Source organism: Schistosoma mansoni, chromosome W, assembly GCF_000237925.1.
Source record: "Schistosoma mansoni strain Puerto Rico chromosome W, complete genome".
Taxonomy (NCBI): Eukaryota; Metazoa; Platyhelminthes; class Trematoda; order Strigeidida; family Schistosomatidae; genus Schistosoma; species Schistosoma mansoni.
The window spans coordinates 53,369,503-53,388,890 of NC_031502.1; the positions used below are offsets into that span (position 1 = coordinate 53,369,503).

The 19,388-nt window shown below is 37.1% G+C and overlaps 2 protein-coding genes across 4 annotated transcripts in view; one reads left to right on the forward strand and one right to left on the reverse strand.

Moving 5' to 3' along the window:
• Positions 1-2,454: 2,454 nt before the first annotated feature.
• Positions 2,455-9,943, forward strand: Smp_076040.1 (hypothetical protein; the record flags this gene model as incomplete). 3 transcript variants are annotated; one of them, XM_018790150.1, is made up of 5 exons in its annotated part: positions 2,455-2,740; positions 3,958-4,089; positions 5,561-5,851; positions 7,949-8,015; positions 8,978-9,943. In XM_018790150.1, the coding sequence occupies 4 exons, from the start codon at positions 2,587-2,589 to the stop codon at positions 7,951-7,953; spliced, it is 582 nt and encodes a 193-aa protein (XP_018655521.1). The 3 variants fall into 3 exon arrangements, with proteins under 3 accessions (XP_018655521.1, XP_018655522.1, XP_018655523.1); XM_018790149.1 differs by having other exon boundaries at positions 2,587-2,740; positions 7,944-8,015; positions 8,978-8,988; XM_018790151.1 differs by lacking the exon at positions 2,455-2,740 and having other exon boundaries at positions 3,881-4,089; positions 7,944-8,015.
• A 3,302-nt stretch (positions 9,944-13,245) lies between these two features.
• Positions 13,246-19,388, reverse strand: part of Smp_076050 (hypothetical protein) — a gene marked incomplete at both ends in the record, with an annotated part of 16,574 nt that continues 10,431 nt past the window's right edge. Inside the window, 3 exons of the mRNA XM_018790152.1 lie at positions 13,246-13,273; positions 15,036-15,340; positions 17,119-17,379. Coding sequence (XP_018655524.1) covers positions 13,246-13,273; positions 15,036-15,340; positions 17,119-17,379 — 594 coding nt within the window. The remainder of the gene's footprint in view (positions 13,274-15,035; positions 15,341-17,118; positions 17,380-19,388) is intronic.

Here is a 19,388-nt window from a genome sequence, read left to right on the forward strand (position 1 = left end):
CAGAAGATACAGGTGCTTATTAACAGTTGTCTACGCAAATTACTTCGGATCCGTTGGCCGGACAATATCAGCAACAACCTGATGTGGGGGAAAACAAACCAGATTCCAGAGGAGGAAGAGATCAGGAAGAAGCGCTGGATGTGAACAGGACACACATTGAAGAAAGCACCCAACGGCGTCACAAGGCAGGCCCTCACTTGCAATCCTCAAGGCCAATGGACAAGAGGAAGACCAGGAAACACATTATGCCGAGAAGTGAAAACAGATATGAGAAGAAAGGATAACGACTGGATAGAACTGGAAAGGAAGGCCCTGGACAGAGTGGGTAGGAGAATGCTGTTCGACGGCCCATGCTCCATTGGGGGTAACAGGCGTAAGTAAGTTAGTAAGGTGTATTTTCCCATCCATTTAAGACTGTGAGTCGAATTCAACCAAGTGCAGGAAATTTATTTAGTTTCGAGCATCTTGGACTCTCTTCGACTTTGTGAGTTTCAAACGCCATGATGTTTATATCACGACTGAAGAGGATAGAACTGTCATTGAACGGAGATAAAGCGGATTGGCGGTAATTGGTTTGGAATTTACCAATCAGAAGCATAGTAATATCATTATGAGACATGTGTACCGTGAGGTTATCCCGACCCAATATTTACTGTGTTACGTACATATTTCTTTAAGGATTTATACAAATGTTTACTGTTGCTCACCATAGACTTCATCGATCTGGAATGATAACTTATTCTATCCCATCTATCTATCTGTGTACATCTATTACATGAAGATCTATCGAAAAGTCACCAATCTTTGGCGCCGCTAAAAACAACACCCTATTTTCCAATGGTTTCTCAGGCACTAGACTTCAACCTGAGGGGATCTGAAGGGTTTAGCATGTGACTGACACAGGAGAGTGTGTTGCTCAGTGGATTGAAGAAGATTATCCTGAGGGAGATTCCACTATTTAACAACTCCGAGTAAGTTATTTCCGCTCGAAAAGGATATCCCTTCTATGTCCACCTTCACAGCATCGTATTCAGTTTCAAAAAAGTTTTAGTGAGAGGCAAGTTCGGCGGGCAGTACATGTGTGGAAACAGTGAGAGATGAGAGGGTACGATCACTTCATCCAAGAGCATACAATGTCACTATCTCATGAACTTCCGCTGAGTGATGGTTAAAAACGTAGTCCAGTGGAAAGATAGGTGCGCTGGGCTCCTAGAGAGTGCATTAAAATAAGCTTTCAAACAAAATAAATCTTTCTAACCAGTCCAAAATATCAATGACCGGGATGAAATTGTTATTTAGTGAGAACATTAAAGTTGCAGATGGTGTCGAGTCACGATTGACTATGATCACCACCACATGAAGATTACGTACCAGGTATCGACGTGGATCCCTCGGTAGGCCAAAAACCATAAGGATGTTGGTGGTTGCAATAAGATATATTTGTTGGCGATCTCGTGTTATCGAAAGAATACCGAGATGTGCCAAAGTTTACGGGTGGAACTGTCCACAGTAAGCAAGTTCGTGCAAGGTCACAGGCAAAGGAAGGAAAAGTCATTTTGGTACAGTTAAGCAAACAAGTACAGCAAAACAATCACTGTACAATTGGTTATAATAATAATTGTTTCCATCATATTATCGTCATAAAAGTAGGTCACTACAAAGTCATCCGACAGCGATGTCAGTAAAAAATTCGTCCACATAGCTCTTATAGTAGCTTGAAGAAACAAATTTTGCAGGAAAGTCATGGGTCTCCATAATGCTTATGAGTTCAGAAATTTTGACCGTAGCGCTCATGTGCGAGGACTAATCTCCTGGCTATTCATTTAAAGATCAGGTGAAAAGTATGACTGTAGGTCAGAGCCAGGGGTTCTCATGCTTTGTTTCAAAAATGAACATGTGTATTCCAGGTATGGAAGGCTATTAGCTTGAATCTTAACATTGTATGTCCTGGGTTAACGGCCCCAGGTGCCGTTTGCACCGCCACGAAGTCGGCCATAGAAGTCAGTTATATTTAGTACGAAATTATTAACTCCTCTTGTCCCCAAATCTCGAGTTTATTATGATACGAATACGTGAACTGACTCCTGCAGTTAAGTAATGTTTACATATGAAATATTCCGTAAGGTGTTACGACGGAATTTTAGGGTATCTGAGACTGTAACTTATCCAAGTAAGTTCCTACGGTGTTGACCCCAATGAGGCTAAGGAGAAAGTTAAAAATCTCCACAAACCTACTTCTAGCTAAAGGCACTATGTATGGCCTCAGATATATGCATCAGGTGGAATGAACACGACAAATGTGGAAATATTTATTGTTTCACAAAACACGCATGGCAAATATATTATACAAGGAAGTATCATATCTTTATATTTCCACAATCTGGAGATATTGGTACAGACAGCTTGTGCTTGTACTGAACCTGCTGAAGATCATGTATTTGTTTCAGTAAACCCGTAGATTGAATACGATCAGTTCGCGCCAAACCATCTTGGGAGCGGGTGACATCCGGTGTGCATACTGCGCATAGTTTGTTGCGTGTTTCATTGGTGAACTCTAGTTAACTTGTTATTTTGTCACTTGGAAATATGGCATGTGCTACGCTTAAACGAACCCATAACTTTGACATCATGAAAGCCACTTGTTCCAAAAGAAGGCGATACCAAGCTTTAACTCGGAACTGCAACACGGAAGCATCAGCGTCAGAATCCCCATTCACTCCCAAGGAGTTATCAACCCAAAGTACGTTCGCTTTAGTTCAAATGTATTGTTTATCTTTCAAATGTTTGGGAATCAGACCTTATACAATATCCAAACATCATTATACTTATTGTGTATTTAAGTAAATGAAGCCAGTGCTTCCTAATCACACATCATTAAGTATCTAAATCGGATTGGCCAATGTTCGGTGTTTTGTTTCTGCCGTTGAATATCCTCCTATTGTTCGGTGTTAGTTATGAGCCGAACTAATGTACAAAATATTTGGGTCGGTGGAGACTAGTTTTTGTGTTGTATGTACTTTGTGCACTTGCACCACTTTTCACGTGTCAACCCCAGAGCGCTTATTAATTCAGCCGATGTGCCAATTAAGAGTAAGACTTTAAGTACGGTTTCATCATGGTAAGCTTTATGAAAAGCTATCTTCACTCATTAACCCAGATTTCGTTACCATAGGTCTTTTTGTTTCCTTCATCCTCTAGAAACAAAGGTCCTTGTTTACCTTGACTAGGACTCCGGGCACCAAAGACTGACCCAAATTTTACCCACCGTTAACAGCCCATTTGGAGAACATTGGAAGGGCAACCCTATCTAATGGGTTGACTCCATGGTACCTAACGAGTTTGATTCTGTTTCGTGAGTGAAATACTAGTCTATGTCTAAGGGCTAGATGTAATTCTTTTGAGTAGCCTTTAATCACTATCAGTCTGTGAAAAAGACATGCTAATCACATGTATTTATTTGACTAAAATTTTCAAGCCATTTGTCTTCATAAACGCCTAAATTAGATTTGTAGAGAAAAAGCAAGCAAATTCTGGTTCTGACCATGGATATGTTAAGTATATTTTTACCCTTCTACAAGTTCGGGACACCGATGTCAGACTGTAATCATTTTTCTTGGCTCATTGGACTTCATCAGTCAAGGGGTTTTCCGGCAGTTTTCATCACTAAAGGATGTACTGGTGAAATGCGTAAACCTAAAAATTTGTTACTCGAACACCAGTCAGTCAGTCAGTTACAACGTGCTCAGATTGAGGCATACTGAGAACTCGTCAGTGTCGCCAACCTCAAATGATATTTGTCAAGAATACATGCCGGCCACATTTTATTTGATTTCTTCCTAGTTGTCTTCCAGAAAACTGTTCACAGACTGTTTGTGACTAGCCTATCAGCAAATTTTTGTGCTTGTTAACTCTCGCCTTGATTTTTATTTCTGATATGTATAATGTTCCACTCATCAGCTCAGTTGAAACGGCGCATCAAGGAGGAAATTAAACGTCTACAACGACGTCGTTTGATACCACGGTTTCTTGGAGGTCCCACCCCGGCAATAGCTGCGACATTCGCCGGTCATACAAAGGATGAAAACGTGGGTGAGTTGTTACTCTTTTCTGTCGAATCAGTTCAATTCATATATATAAAGTTGTAGTCATCTAATCACTGGCAGCGAGGTCTTTTTGTTCTAATGTATGCACACCTAAGCATTTGTACAAGGAGGCACCAAACAAATATGAGCCACATAAATAATTATAATACACATGCACTTGAATTAAAATAGATAATTACGTGTACTAGAACCAGTCATTCTGTGTGTTACTACAGATTATCCCAAATCCAGTTAGTCTTTTACTAGCTGTTCCACAGTGCTGTTAACAAGATTGAGAGAACGAAAAGCGGATGTTCGGCGCTTTAATCGAGTTGTTGGATACGGAGGATCTACCTAGAGAAGTTGAAAAACCTTGATCACATACCGATGGTGCACATGGTCCCCAGTATCCTGCACGAACGAATGGCGTATGAGACAGTTGTTGGTCACCGGTTACTATTGGATTGCAACTCCTAACATTGCTCTACTGCCTTATCAATCAGACCCCTAAGAAAAACCAAATGCTTATGTTTTGGTACCCAGGCAGTATCACAGCCTTCACAGAAGTTCAAAAGTTTGTGTCGCGCATATGTATTTGGTGCTTCCTTGTACCAATGTGTATGATTAAATAAATATAAATGTTTTTGAGGTAGTGGGGAAGATCTGTAACTCAGGTGGATGATTTAATGGAGTTTTGTTCTCTGAGCTGGTCGACCAAACCATTCAACTCAAAAGACAAAACTCCAAAATATAAATATTTCACAGTCAGTACGAGTTGAGAACTTGGCCTAATAACTTAGTTTCAGTCCCAAAATTTTCTCTTATAACCTATAAATGGGTCAGTGGCTTGTTTGTTACTTATTAAAACCGGTTCCAAATTTAGTAAATATCAAAATCGTGATGTAAGATTTATCCAACCGATCCAAGATACTTCTACGGAAATCTTGAAGCATTCATTTGTCTCATGATACCCTGGTCAGCAGTAAAAATTCTTTTATAAACGATTGCCAACCATTACTTTAAAAAGCATACTCAACTAAAAAGTGTTACGGATAACTGGTTGATGATTTGTTTCACGTTTGCACAAGTCATCTCGATAAGTTATAAATCTTACTAATCATTTATGAAATGTCTTTCATTAAGAAGTTGATTTATAAGTGTGGTTACAACAACGGAAATATATGTATGTAAGACCATTCCAAAAAGTCTCGCTACATTGTATTGTACTTTATCCGATATTGTAAAACAGAACCTATAAATTTACGACATATTTATACTTCTTACTTTTGTAATGTTTTGAGGATAATCATTTTATACTTGATGGTTTTGAATGTTTTAGTTATTAATCGAATAAATTAAATAATCCTTGTCACTTCTAAAACAATGAAATAGGACTTGTACGTGGCATGCCATTATATATCTAGCTTTCTATCTTATAAACAAAGTTGTTTCTCACTTCATATTTTTTCTTGCATCAGTTGCTTCGTGCAGTGGTAGTTTTCGATCCATGGCTTTGCGGTCACCTACGTCAGATAGTCAAGACTCAGATAGTGATCAGTCACCTTTGCGTACCAGTGAACCAATTTTCCAAAAACTTGAAAATATCTCAGTTGGCTCCTCACAATCATCTTTAAAACCTACACATACTATCGATTCAATGCCGATTTTCACCTTACCCCAGGTTACAGCTCTTTGTGAGCGCTTAATCAAAGAACGCGAAGCAGAGTTACGCGAAGAGTATGACAGTATATTATCTTGTAAATTAGCAGGTTAGTTCACAATATGATGGTTAGTGTATACTAGTCTTGAATATAAAACCTGTTTTCCAAACTTTCCGTCCGAGCAGACTTGTTAATTTAGATAAAATAATAGTTGGTTTTCAATGTTTTTTCCTACAAAGAAACTGTATGTAGGAATCCGAATATTATTTTATAATTTAGGCACTTCAGTACTAAACAATGGCACTGAATGTCTAGCTAACTGCAGCAACACTTCAAACTTACCGTCTGTTATAAAGTAGAGTTTCATCATTTGTAATGAAGAATGTATACAGATTAGTAAATGAATAAACAGAATGCTCGTTGACGGATGAAAGTCGTAAGATGTAGCTGTGTGACTGGTGCTCATAGGACCGGATTATCGATTCAGATTTTCCAATGAACTGATGTTAATGACCATTCGTCAGAAGAATAAGATATTTTCCAAATAAAACATTTTGCCTACATATGAGTTATTGAGAGAACAAGGAACAGCACCAGATGTCATGGGTGGTCAGAAGAAATCAGTATTGTAAGTCATTCACTCTAATGACAGTTAGGTCTAAGCCTTTCTCACTATGTAACCAGTTCAATCATCTGGTACCTTCAATATTACATTTCTTGTTATCGTCGTAACTACTTTAAGAATATTATTTATTAATGTACCACTTGTTAGTTATGTCCATAACTAACCAATCAAATCGTCGTTTAAGCGTCCACCACGTCAATCTGATCTGATGTGTCTGTGGACTATCCCTGTTGCATGTGACCTGCCAATTGAAGTACATTATCCTATTGTTTTGGTGTGGTTCATAATTTCGATAAGACGCACAATACTGGTCTGTATGTTCGTGCGTCCCACTTAATGACTATAATTCCTTTAATTGTACGAATCAAATTGTTATTTTTACGTTTAGAAAGTTTATCAAGCTAAATAGTTTACTTGTTCTGACTGCTAAGCTAAGACTCTGTGCTTGATAGTCTAGGGAATGGTTTAGAATTACATCGGTAGGAAATTACTTCTTCACTACATAGTGCAATATTTCTGATTGCTTATACCACTTCTATAACCACAGACACTATCAGCTTGTTCAAATCTGTTTATATTCCGTTGAGAATGTATAACTTTCAAAGAACAGTATTCTATTTAGAGATCATTAAATATTAGAGCGTAGTTGCATCAAACGCTGTCAAGTCTCAGACCGCGGCGTGAATTATTGTCGTATCATTACTAGTCTTAAATGCAACATTATCGTTCTTCTGAAGTGTAGTAACTTACACTTTCGATACATTTGTACAACAAACCAATTATTTACAACTTTGACCTGAATATGACAAGCAAGGCTACTTTTATCCTCTTCGTCATTGTCCGTATGCTAAGTTCGGAAAGTCAATTTTGTGTGGAAGCTTTTCTTGATAGTGACCCTAAGAAGAATTAGTTTACACTCAAGTCAGTCCACTTATATACCGATTATTTATTAAAAACGTTGTCATACTGATCGATCATCATAGTTAATTTACGTATACAATGAGGTGTTTTAAAATCAAATGGCTAGTTTTATATTGAATAGATTGATGCAAACTAGAATTCACTAAAAGTCGGTGGACGAGAATAAGTCTAAATTAATTAACGCGGAAAGTTAAGTTGATATACAGAATTCATTTCAAACAAGAACGTTATTTTTGAAACTGAATGTCATATTTCGGGGTTTAACATCAACAACTCCACATGCAGATTACTTTTGATTAACTAGACCGGGAAATACACTCAGATGGATCCGGATCGCCTTATACAGTCGATTTATACTATAATAATAGTGATATTCGTTCAGCCCAGTCTGTTCAACTAAAATAAAATCTTGATAATTTATGTCGACACTATTCCTTCTGCCAGTCAACTATAATACTCCATTACTTAAAAACGATTTGCCTAAGCGGTTCTCCACAAAAGTGTATTTCGTTTTCGGTACTTACAACAACAACCAGGCGTAAGTAAAAAGAGAACCAGACTCCTTGAAGAGGCTAGTTCAACATCGTCAAAACAAAAAAACAATTGGGTAATTGTTTCAGACCTAAGCTAATTGAATCCTCCCTTACATTTCAGAGCAGTATGAAGCATTTCTGAAGTTCAATCATGATCAACTCTACAGTCGATTTCAGAACACCCCAATGAGTTGTAAGTTTGACATCGTATTTGTTCATAATGATTACGTTCCTTTTGGTTGACTATTAACTAGTCACCATTTGAACATTGCCGTATTTTCCATTCTAAGTCAAAGGATATTTCCCCATATATCGTTCTGACTTTATGTCTAGGTTCAGTTTATCAGGCAATGTAATTGTTTATCGGATTCGGCTTTTTAAATGCTCTGATGTTATCTATTTGGGAAATAATCCAAGCAAATAATAATCACTCAGAAATTTGGTTAACTTAATTCGTGAATAAATAGGCTTGAAAATAAACTAAAACACACTACAACCATTTCCTTCAAGAGAAAGTACAATTAGAATTCGTTAGATTTATTATTGATCACTTCTGAATATTTATCGGCACTCAGAAGCCCAGTTTTGTTTAATTTCTATTGATCTTCGACCTAAACACCGCTGAGACTTCTAAATCATATTTTCTATTCAGTCGATTATCTTTTACAAACAAACTTATCGTAAAGGTATTCAGTGTCATTAGTAATTTCGAAATCCAGTCCCCAAAGTAGTCATTTATAAACTCGCAAATTCTAGCTGATTTGGTAGGGATTTCGAGCATTTATCAAAAAAGATATAGTTAGTAAAATGAGTTACAAAGAATTGTAGGAACCAATCTTTTTACAAGGATATCCAACAGTATCGTTTAGTTTATTTTCACATAAAGATGATGCTCATAATCTTGGTTTAGGTTCTCACTGGATTCTTCATCGGTAAAAACAATGAGAATTAATTTGACTAAACTTTTATTCCTTCATGACTCTGCCTTTTACGCCAAAGTTTTTCCGAAACCAAGCATTTCTGTCGCAAAATGCAACCGTTTTCTTAATTAGGGACCCCAATCGCAGATAATAATTTACAAGGTATTGTGTATTAACAAACATAACACTGGTTAATTTTTTTAGAATATTTAATTTCTCTTAATTTTATTTTCAGATGTGTCATGAGAGATGTCACGTAAATCAAACGATAGAACCTCCTATCCCTCAAAATTATCTACTGCCTTCCATCTGGTACCGCATTATTGTTGGAGTGCTTGAGTTATTCTGAAGATGAACTTTAACCATGTGTTCTTGTTTCTCTCGTGCAACCTCAACTGCCTTTCCCTGATCTCTAAGCGTTTGCCAAACACATTGTTTCTTGTGTTTCAAAATTTTGTCATAGTTGTACTCGTATACCTAATACGCGCCATAAGTTGCATGTAATGGGGATTGTCAGATCAATGCTCAACTAATTGAACAAAAAACATTTAAAGCTCATTTTCTTTGTTCCTGAAAGGTTCAATATATTGTACTTCTATTTTCTGTATCTCTTACCATATATTCTCTGTGATGAACGATTTCGAAGGCCTGTTAACATTCTTAGAAGTTTCATGCCTTTAAAATTGAGTAAACTCGGCAAATAAATGTGATCGTTACAAATTTTTTTTTTGCTAGATTAGTAAAAAAGAGTTATGGCTCCCAGTCCTTTGGGTTTATAAAATGTAGTGGTTTAATATGTGCTGTGGAATCTTACTAATATTATCTGTAATGAGGTGTGGACACTTAGATATGATATTCGCCTCCTATTTCAGTTTCTAGTACGCTCGTAATTGTAGCAGGAGTGAGTCATTTTACGCGTTTTGTCACAAAAATTTGAGAAGTAAAAGTACACTGAATGTATATTTTAAAATATTAGACACATCTTTTATCTAGCCAACAGAAATTAAGCACGTAATAATGTGAATTAGTGAGAACCCGTAACAAGTGGTGGGGTCTAAGCATGTCGAATACGTAGGAAAGTTATCTAACAAAATCAGTGGGATAGGATCGCCGGTTGAGTCCGGATATGCAAATCATTGGTAGCCGGCTCCATGGTCTAGAGGCTAAGAGTTAACGCGTGGGAAGGGCAGTTTCGTGATACGGTGTGCATATGAACGGCTGAAGAACCCTACGCTCGTTTACTCTGGCTAACGATTCTTTAGCAAGGGTGTGCCCAACCCTCCACCCGGGCTTGGGATCGGTAGTAACCTTGTAAGAGCAGCAGGCGAAGATAGGTAGAACTATTTGGGGAACTATTGAACAGACCAGTTCCACTAAACCCATCGGACATCGAAGCAGTAAACAGACCTCCCCAAAGATGCACTGCACCGGCCATCAGACAAATCAAAAGTGGGAAAGCAATAGGACCTGACAATATACCAGCTGAAACGACAAAGTCACACATAGAAGCAACTGAAAACGCTCTACATTCTATTCAGGAAGCTTTGGGAAGAAGAACGAGTGTCACTGACAGACTGGAAAGAATGATACTCCATCAAGATACGAAAGAAAGGAGATCTGAGTAAATATGAAAACTACAAAGGCATCACACTATTATCGGTACAGGTAAATGTTTTCAACAGAGTGTTACTAAACTGGATGAAAGATTCAGTAGACGCCCAGCTTCGAGATCAACAGGTCGGATTCCGTAAGGATCGGTCGTGTACAGACCGAGTCGTAACACTACGGACCATCGTTGAACAATCAATTGAATAGAATGAGTCACCATACATCAACCTTCTTGACTATGAGGTGTTTGACAGCGCAGATAGGAGAACCTTACGAAACCTTTTTAGACGCTGTGGTGTGAGTAGCTGAAAAGACCGTCAACATCATACGGAACTTATGCTACGGACTGCACTGCAGGGTCGTGTATAGAGGACAGCTGACAGACTCATTGCAAGTGAGAACCGGAGTCAGACAAAGCTGCTTACTCTCACTCCCTTTTTCCTAGCGGTTGACTGGATTATGATGACCGACATCTGAGGGGAAGCGCGGAATACAATGGACAACTTGCATGCAGCTAGACGATTTGGACTTCGCAGACCACCTAGCACTTCTTTCCCATACACACGAACAAATTCAGGTCAAGATAACCAGTGTGGCAGCAGCCTCTACATCAGTAGGCCTCAACACACACAAGGGAAAAAGCGAGAGCCTCAAGTACAACACGGTGAACACCAACCCTGTTAAACTTGATGGAGAAACTCTGGAAGAGGTGAAAACTTTCACGTACCCGGACAGCAGCATCATCGATGAACAAGAAGAATCTGATGCAGTGATGTGAGGGTGAAGATCGGCAAAGCAATAGCAGCATTGTTACAGTTGAAGAACATATGCAACTGAAAACAAATGTCAACCAATATCAAAGTCACAATCGTCAATGCGAACGTAAAGACAGTTCTACTGTACGAAGCTGAAAATTGGAGAACTACTACAACCATCATCAAAATAGTACAAGTATTTCTTAACAATTGTCTACACAATATACTCAGTGTCAGTTGACCGAGTGCCATCAGAAACAGCTCACTTTGTAACAGGGCAAACCGGCTTTCAGTTGAAGAGGAAATTAGGAAAAAACGTTAGGGTTGGATAGGACATACGTTGTGCAAATCAACAAATCGTATCACGAAGTAGATGCTAACCTGGAATCCTGAAGTGAAACGGAAAAGTGGAAGGCCAAAGAACACATTGCGCCATTAATTACAAGCAAACATGAAAAGGATTGCCCAGGACAGGTCGATGGAGAATGCTGTTGGGCGCCCTATACTTTTACACGAGGGGTTACAGGCGTATGTAAGGAATGTCTCCTGATTTTTAGTGACAACCAAGCTAAGATTAGCTTATGATTTAATGTGGTATGCTTCTAAGTCCGAACAGCAATTTTCACTTTCACGACAAAACGTAACACAAAACCGTAGAGTTATGGTACAGTCGCGAGTTTCTCTGTTAGTAATATCGAACAACAGATCTCAGCTAGTCGTAACTACTCTACATGATTACGATACACTTAACAAAATCAAATTTAAATGTTTGGTAAACAAAGCTAAGACGTTTATATTCAATCACAGGACAGGATTGTATTTTCAAACATTCACCACAACACAACCTGCATGTGCATAGGATAGAGGTTTCAAAGATCAGGTGTGAGTAAGTGCACATGTTCGAACAACTTTATTCCGTTTTAGTGTTAAAGACACAAGAACATTTTGCAACTAATGAAAGACTTTAAATACTGTATTGAACTAGAAACGCAAATCAATATTTACTTACTATAAGTACTCGCGCCGTTTCAAGTAAATTGGCGTTCTACGTGTTAGAACTTCAGTTAGGCAAAAACGGATGGAAGCACTTGAGTTAAAGCTTCATTCAGAGCTCAATAGTAGAGTGGATTTTAGCATATAGGGTGCGTGCTTTATTTTAATCGCTGAGTGTTGGAAATGCTAACAACAAACACTAATCTCTTTCGAATATTACCTCAAGACCAACTTGGTACCAAGTGAAATCTGGTTTGTACTAACCTATTCAATATAAAATTAGTCATATGGTTTTAAAATACTTTATTGTGTTCATAAATTCACTATCACGATTGATCAGTCTGATATAGTTTGTAATGATCAGTGGGTATGTAAGTGGACTGATGTGAGTTCAAACTATTTCCTCTGATCGTCCTTACCAACATATTTTACCTACAAGACTTTATTTACTCTTTGATTTCGCAGAGAATTGTCGCTAAAGGGTTGTGTTAGTTGTCTGGTTCATTCAGTTCGCGTGGGTCCCATTCGCACTAAGAGAATCCCCTAATCGTACAGAGTTTAAAAATACAAAACCTTAACTCAAACCACAACGGTAAACAAGATAATCATGGCAATTTAAAAAGTTTTATAGTAGAAAATAGATTGACAAAAAATTTTCATGGATGTTTATTCAAAACTATGCACAAGGAGAGTATGGAATAGCAGAGAAATGCATTGTTTAAATGCGATTTTATGTAAAGTAATTTCAACATAAGTTCCTACACAAAATCCCAATCATTAATATGAAACTGGAGATCATTGTCATTTTCTGTGTTTGTAGTACCTGGAATGGATTTCTTTGACCAACTTATTTTAACTGCAACATCGATCCACTGACCTAATAATCGACGACATTGTTCAAGAACTATTTTATCTGGTGATATACCAATATTTTGCAATTCTTTCATCTCGAATATTAGTCCCGTCCACCACGTATCATTATTGATACATGGTCTAAGATCATCATCAACTAAGCTGTTAATTAAGCTAATGACATTATGACCGGTGACAGTTAAAATTAAGTTACCAGATGGATCTTCTAAATGAAGGAAGAATAAAGGGAGAATAGATAAGCTTCGGCATAAAACAAAAATACAGATGCGTTAACTTACCAAGAACCACACTCGCAAAGTGCTCTGAAAAAGATTTTTAAACGGAGAAGGATAATAAATATCTTGGCATCAGAAATCAAAATAGGACATCTACGTACGAGTGAAAACGGAAGCAAACATCTGACCAGACATATTGAAAGACAAAGTGAATTAGTTGGTACACAGCTACAATGACCAAGGATGAATTTTAGGAAGTGAGTACTTTAAAGACAGATCAGATAAGTCGATGTAAAGCCTGACACGGATGCATTGCCATAATATCAGCACGAAAATATGAAATAAACAGGATAATAGCATAAGAGATCAGAATAGTGTAGTAGCAATGTGTTGGGATGACCCTGCATTTTTCTCGCAAGCGACATAACAAGCTCAGGGGTCATCAAGGAGCATTTCAACCAAACAGCGATTAATTAGAAGTTATGTGAAGTTATGTTACTAAAATAACGAAAATGGAAAAGTCACATGTGGAGATCCTGATTGGCTGATTTATACACTGCTACTATGTTTAACAGTATTCTAGAACTTTCAGTAAAAACTCAAGGACTATAAAATCCTTACATTTTCTGTACAGAAATGAACCCTGTAGTAAAGTGCTCCCCTTATACTTTGTGCCTTTTCTCTGGTCTTCAAGTCGGTGTTTAGTTCTAGCTCGGGGGTACGGAACTAGCTTAGGGAAGCGAATATAGCGTTCACAATCGGCCAGACGTAACACAATGACAATGGGAATGATTGGGGATTAAGAATGGGATTGAAAAAGATGTAGTGAAAAGGTATGTATGAAGGAATACTAGAATTCAACTTTGATAGGAAGACAGAGAGTGAATGTATCCGTGCTATTGTAAACGATTCTGAGCCATGCCACCCAAAGTTTCCAACTACTGATCGCATTAATCTCGCGGACTCGACCACGTAGTTTGGACCTACCAGCATGACTCAGATCAACAGTTGATTACTTCGTGAACTGATGCCGAGCTCCTTTTTAGCCCCACCCTAGCTTTAAAATAAATCCTACATCAGATAACATTGCCCATCGAGATAATTGGTGACAAAAAATGTGTAACATGTTCTAACCATCTCAACCGATGAAAAATCAACCCGATTCCCCAACTTCGTCTAGTACCATATGCCTAACTTCAACAGTGATAGACCGGCCGTCCCACGAAATGCTAGTAATGCTCCGAAGACATCTATGATCGAAAACTTATAGCTTAAGCATGCCTTCTACTTTTAGGAATAAGTAGTTATAGGAACAGTGATATAAAACCCCAGTTTTCGTTAATTGGTTAGCATGGGAGAATCGCCATGTTCTGACTTAACTAATTTCGATTTCTGAAATGCATTGTTTTATCATTTCATGAATCCGCTCTGCTGATTAGTATAATCAGACACGAAGCTCTAATTACCGTTTTTCGTTTCCAAATACTTAACACCGAACATGGGATAGTTAAATATTGCTATAAGTCGCTTTAGTATTTAGTTACGATATTGGAATAAATAAATCCAAATTAAGGTAACTAATAAGTAATAGGGGTTTCCGTTTTTTACACGTAGAATAAACTTATGTTGTTATATAATCATCTCACTCAAATGATTGATACCAGAAAAATCAAAAATAGAAAACTTCAATCATCTGGGTAGTTTAATAATATTTTCACAGTTGAAATCATGAGTCAATTGAAGCTAGACGTTTGGAAAATGGAACTCTGAAAACTCCAAATTGATCAGCGTGTTGAAGAAATTGTTTTTTGTTTTTAAAAAAAAATAAGGTATAAAATATGATACTTACTCATCATCATCAGATATACTGGAACCTCTAATTGAAAAGGAACAATTACTACATGTTAATAGTAAGCAATCTTTTAACGCTTTAACATCCAGTGGAGCAATATCAACTACTCGAGCACATAATCGAGTGTAAACAACATTGAGATATGATTCGCTGATTAGCAGATCAGTGCAGGTTAGCCAACTGTCAGGAGGAATAGATGGAGCAAATTCTGTTTGTATAGGATATAATAAATCCCAATCACTGAGTTGTCTTTGCTTTTCGTTAACTATTACAGGAATATTGCGTATTTGTGAGATAGTAAGCTGCGAAAAAGGAAAAACAACCACATTGAATTTTCACATGCAACATACAAGTAAAATAATATAGGGATTTATTATAAGCGTTCAGCCTGAAAATATACGTCTAGCAAAAAGGAAACAGAACGAAGAAAAGTCTTCCTTTATCTTTGAAAAGAAAATGACATACACCCGACACTGTTGAACTCCAATGGCCATGGCTTTTCACTAGGACTCAGAAAATTACCCGTCAGAAATAAACACTAGTGAGCACATGATAATTACCAGTAAAGAGGGTTCGTGTATGTTACTGGATTATATATATATATATATATGGTATTTCAATATACTAATATTACAATTTCACGAGTGATTATGAAAATAATATCGAGTGATTAGTTAAATAGTTAAAAGGAGGATAAAGTACAAGAATTCGTAGATTGAGAATATGTGGTTCAGTCCTTAACAGATTATATAACACCTGGTAAGTGAACTGTCAAAAGAATATGACAAGTCAGTTTGTTAACCGTCACGTAAGAATAAGGAAACAGATATTAAGATTATGGAAGCAGTCAGTCACAACGTAGAACTTCGTACGTACGTACATCAGTTCGAGTTGCCATACCACATTAGCACAGAGATGCAGTTGTCCATTCAAATCTCATAGTGGTAGAGGTAGTAAGAGTATAAGCAGTAATCTGAAAGATTAGGGTTTGAAGATGTTAATAAAGGAGTATAATCCAGTGAAATAAATTTGGAATTAAAGACAATTGTGAGAGGGGAGGATTTTATTTGACAAGGTAGTTCATCGGGCAGAAAACGAACTTCAATTGTTTATACAACGCTGAATCTGAAATCGTTGGAGTGATGTCCTCATTGATATACCGATAGAATATTCAAGACCTCAGGGCCTTGGTTTACTTAGACATACATCATTTAATGCTATGAAACTCAATACGATTATTCCTATGGTTTATGTTCCGATGAAAGACAAAATTGTGAATTCGCATGTGTGCACCTCCAACAAGTCGAAAGAACTACACCTGACTTTAAATTCACCAACTGTCATGACTGATTACGAACATTCAGCCTTATTGACATTTCGACAAGTATATCCAAAAGAAATCAAAGTATTACCATATTATTTTGGAAACATCTGGACCGGGAGAATAGCAAAGCGTAGAGACCACAGTGATCCAATTTTTAAAACTTTACTATGGAATGTCCACATTTCCGTTGTGGAAGACATTCCTAAAACGGATAATGCGATAGAGGGATACCAAAAAGGACTTAATCAACTCATTGGGACCGCTTATCTGGACATATGATGTTTTAAAAAAAGAAATGATTTAAAAGTCGAACGTTTTTTGTGAGAATCTAGCAATAACACTTAAAAAGGAAGTACTTGGAGGTAACGGAACGTGTTAGGCTAGTCGTACAAGTCGATGCTAGATTGTTTATGCGAAATGACGCGCGATTCGAATCTGAATATTTAGAAATATTAAACGATGTTATAAAAATTTAAGTGTAAGTAACATTTACGTTTATATTACGTTAAGCAGCCGCCATTTACACGTTCGATCTTGACCTATTATATTTGCTCAGTCCATATTCTATTGTATGATAAAATCATCCTTTGCAACCTTCTCGTAATGATCCGAACCCTGTGCAACTTGTCTTTTTGCGAGCACTCTTATTGAAGGGTACTAAATAACCCATTATGATCTAAAAAATCAATTTACAATCTACGAATATGTCGGAATACCACTAAAATATAATGAAAGTCAGGAAATAACCGAACTTACAGGATATTGTAGCTCGTACGGCAAAAGTTCACATTTTGGTTTAAGTAATGGGGGTCTCAAATTTATTCCACGTTTTAAACTGTCTAAAAGACCATATCTATTTGCTTCGTCTAATATATTTGCATCGTCTCCCGAAGTGAATAATGTATCGTTCAAGTAATTCATTAGTAAACATTTATTACCTAAATATTTTATTCCACGTCCAAATTTATGACCGTTACCGTGTAATCTTAATTGCAAACCGCAAGAATGATCATTTTTCTGCTAGAAAACAACAATTGAAACAATATAATACTTGTAAAAACTTTCCTTAAAAATAATTTTAAAAATCACCTTAGAAAAGATAGAACAAAGTAGTTGTATTACACTATTTGTTACTTATTTTAACTGCAATTTTGAATTTATGTTTTCGTCAAAAATTCATTGGTCTATAATTGATCCTTTTTCTGTTTTAATATGCTTTTGCTGGCATTACTTTCAAGGACAGGTTAAGTAGATTTATACGTTAATTTCAGAATGATGGAGAAATATAGTTTCTACGGTTGTTTTTCATTGTGTCGGTTGATTTCAGAGAACACAGAAAAACTAAATTACATTTGAGTTATTAACGTGATGTTTGGTGTAATACATGGATCTTTTAATAACCGTTCAATATTTGGGATTAGCCTGAAATTAAGGAAAGTGATATACTATACTGATGTGTCCTCAAAGTAACTTCCAACTAAACTCTTTAATTTAAGTATTTTAAACCTATTTTGAAATTATGATTTTTAAACATCATAGGTTGTAAGCAGCTGACGAGAACCAAGGGAAATAAAATGAATTTATGCTATTCTGCTCAAATCTTTGTTCATGCTCTCTTTGAGACGATAAAGGGAATTATGTGTATGAAACCTCATATGTGAATATAAATATACGTGTATATTAAAGCCTGATGAAAATCTAATTGAAAACAATATTCTCACCTTATATATGTTTCTATAATTCACGATATGGGAATTTTTTTTAAATTTTAGTAAAAATAAGCAAATCACCTACTTCTTACGATACCTCTGTGAATTATCTAATACAAATGGTTAGGACAAGCAGGTATAATGAGTCAAGCAATAAAAATGAAAGACCCATTGTCTGATATGCCCTCCGGATCAAAACATTATTACATACGACTAACGAATAACTAGATCAAAACCGAGTCAACTACCACTCCATATGTAACTTCAGAAATAGTAAAATTATCAAGAAATACTCTCCACTACTGTTTTAATTATATTCCTACTTGGGATGTTCGACTGATCAAGAATAACGCCGATAGGAAAACACCTGCATCATATACATAGCTCGGTGCTTTGATCAGAATTAGGTGTATATCCATCAAGTTGTTATTAATACTAAGTACATAATTTATAACTCCGCCTGTAGCTCTTCTAGAGTTACTACCGGTCCCAAGCCCGGGTAAAGGAGGAGGGTTGGGCATGTGGTTAGCGATACCATCCCGTAGAAAAGCTAACTCGCTAAAAAAACGCTAACCAGAAAAAATAATTCAAACCATTTAAACTCTGCCCTGGGAGTTGAAGGAATAATTATGACGTCTCATGATGAAAGCCGAAATTCTTCGGAAGTCACGAGACCGATGCACCTTCTAACAACCAGAGCAACACTCTTTATAGGTACATGGAACGTCCGGGCAATGTGGGAGACAGGAAAGACCAACCAAATAGCAATGGAGATGAGGAGATACAACTTGGCAGTACTCGGAATCAGCGAAACGCATTGGACACAATCTGGACAACAAAGGCTAGGTACAGGAGAGATGCTGCTGTACTCCGGTCACGAAGGCGAAAATGCTCCACACACTCAGAGAGTTGCTCTAATGCTGTCCAAACAAGCACGAAATGCACTTGTGGGATGGGAATCTCATGGACCTAGGATAATCAAAGCATCATTCAGAACAAAGAAGCAAGGGATCACAATGAACGTTATCCAATGTTATGCACCCACCAATGATAGCAACGACGATGATAAAGATCAGTTCTATGAAAGGCTGCAATCAATTATAGAGAAGTGCTCACGAAAGGACCTCACCATCCTGATGGGAGATCTAAATGCTAAAGTTGGAGTGGACAACACAAGATATGAAGATATAATTGGACGACATGGACTAGGAGAGAGAAATGAGAATGGGGAGAGACTTGCAAATCTATGTGCATTCAACAAATTGGTTATAGGCGGCACAATATTTCCACACAAGCGCATACACAAAGCTACATGGA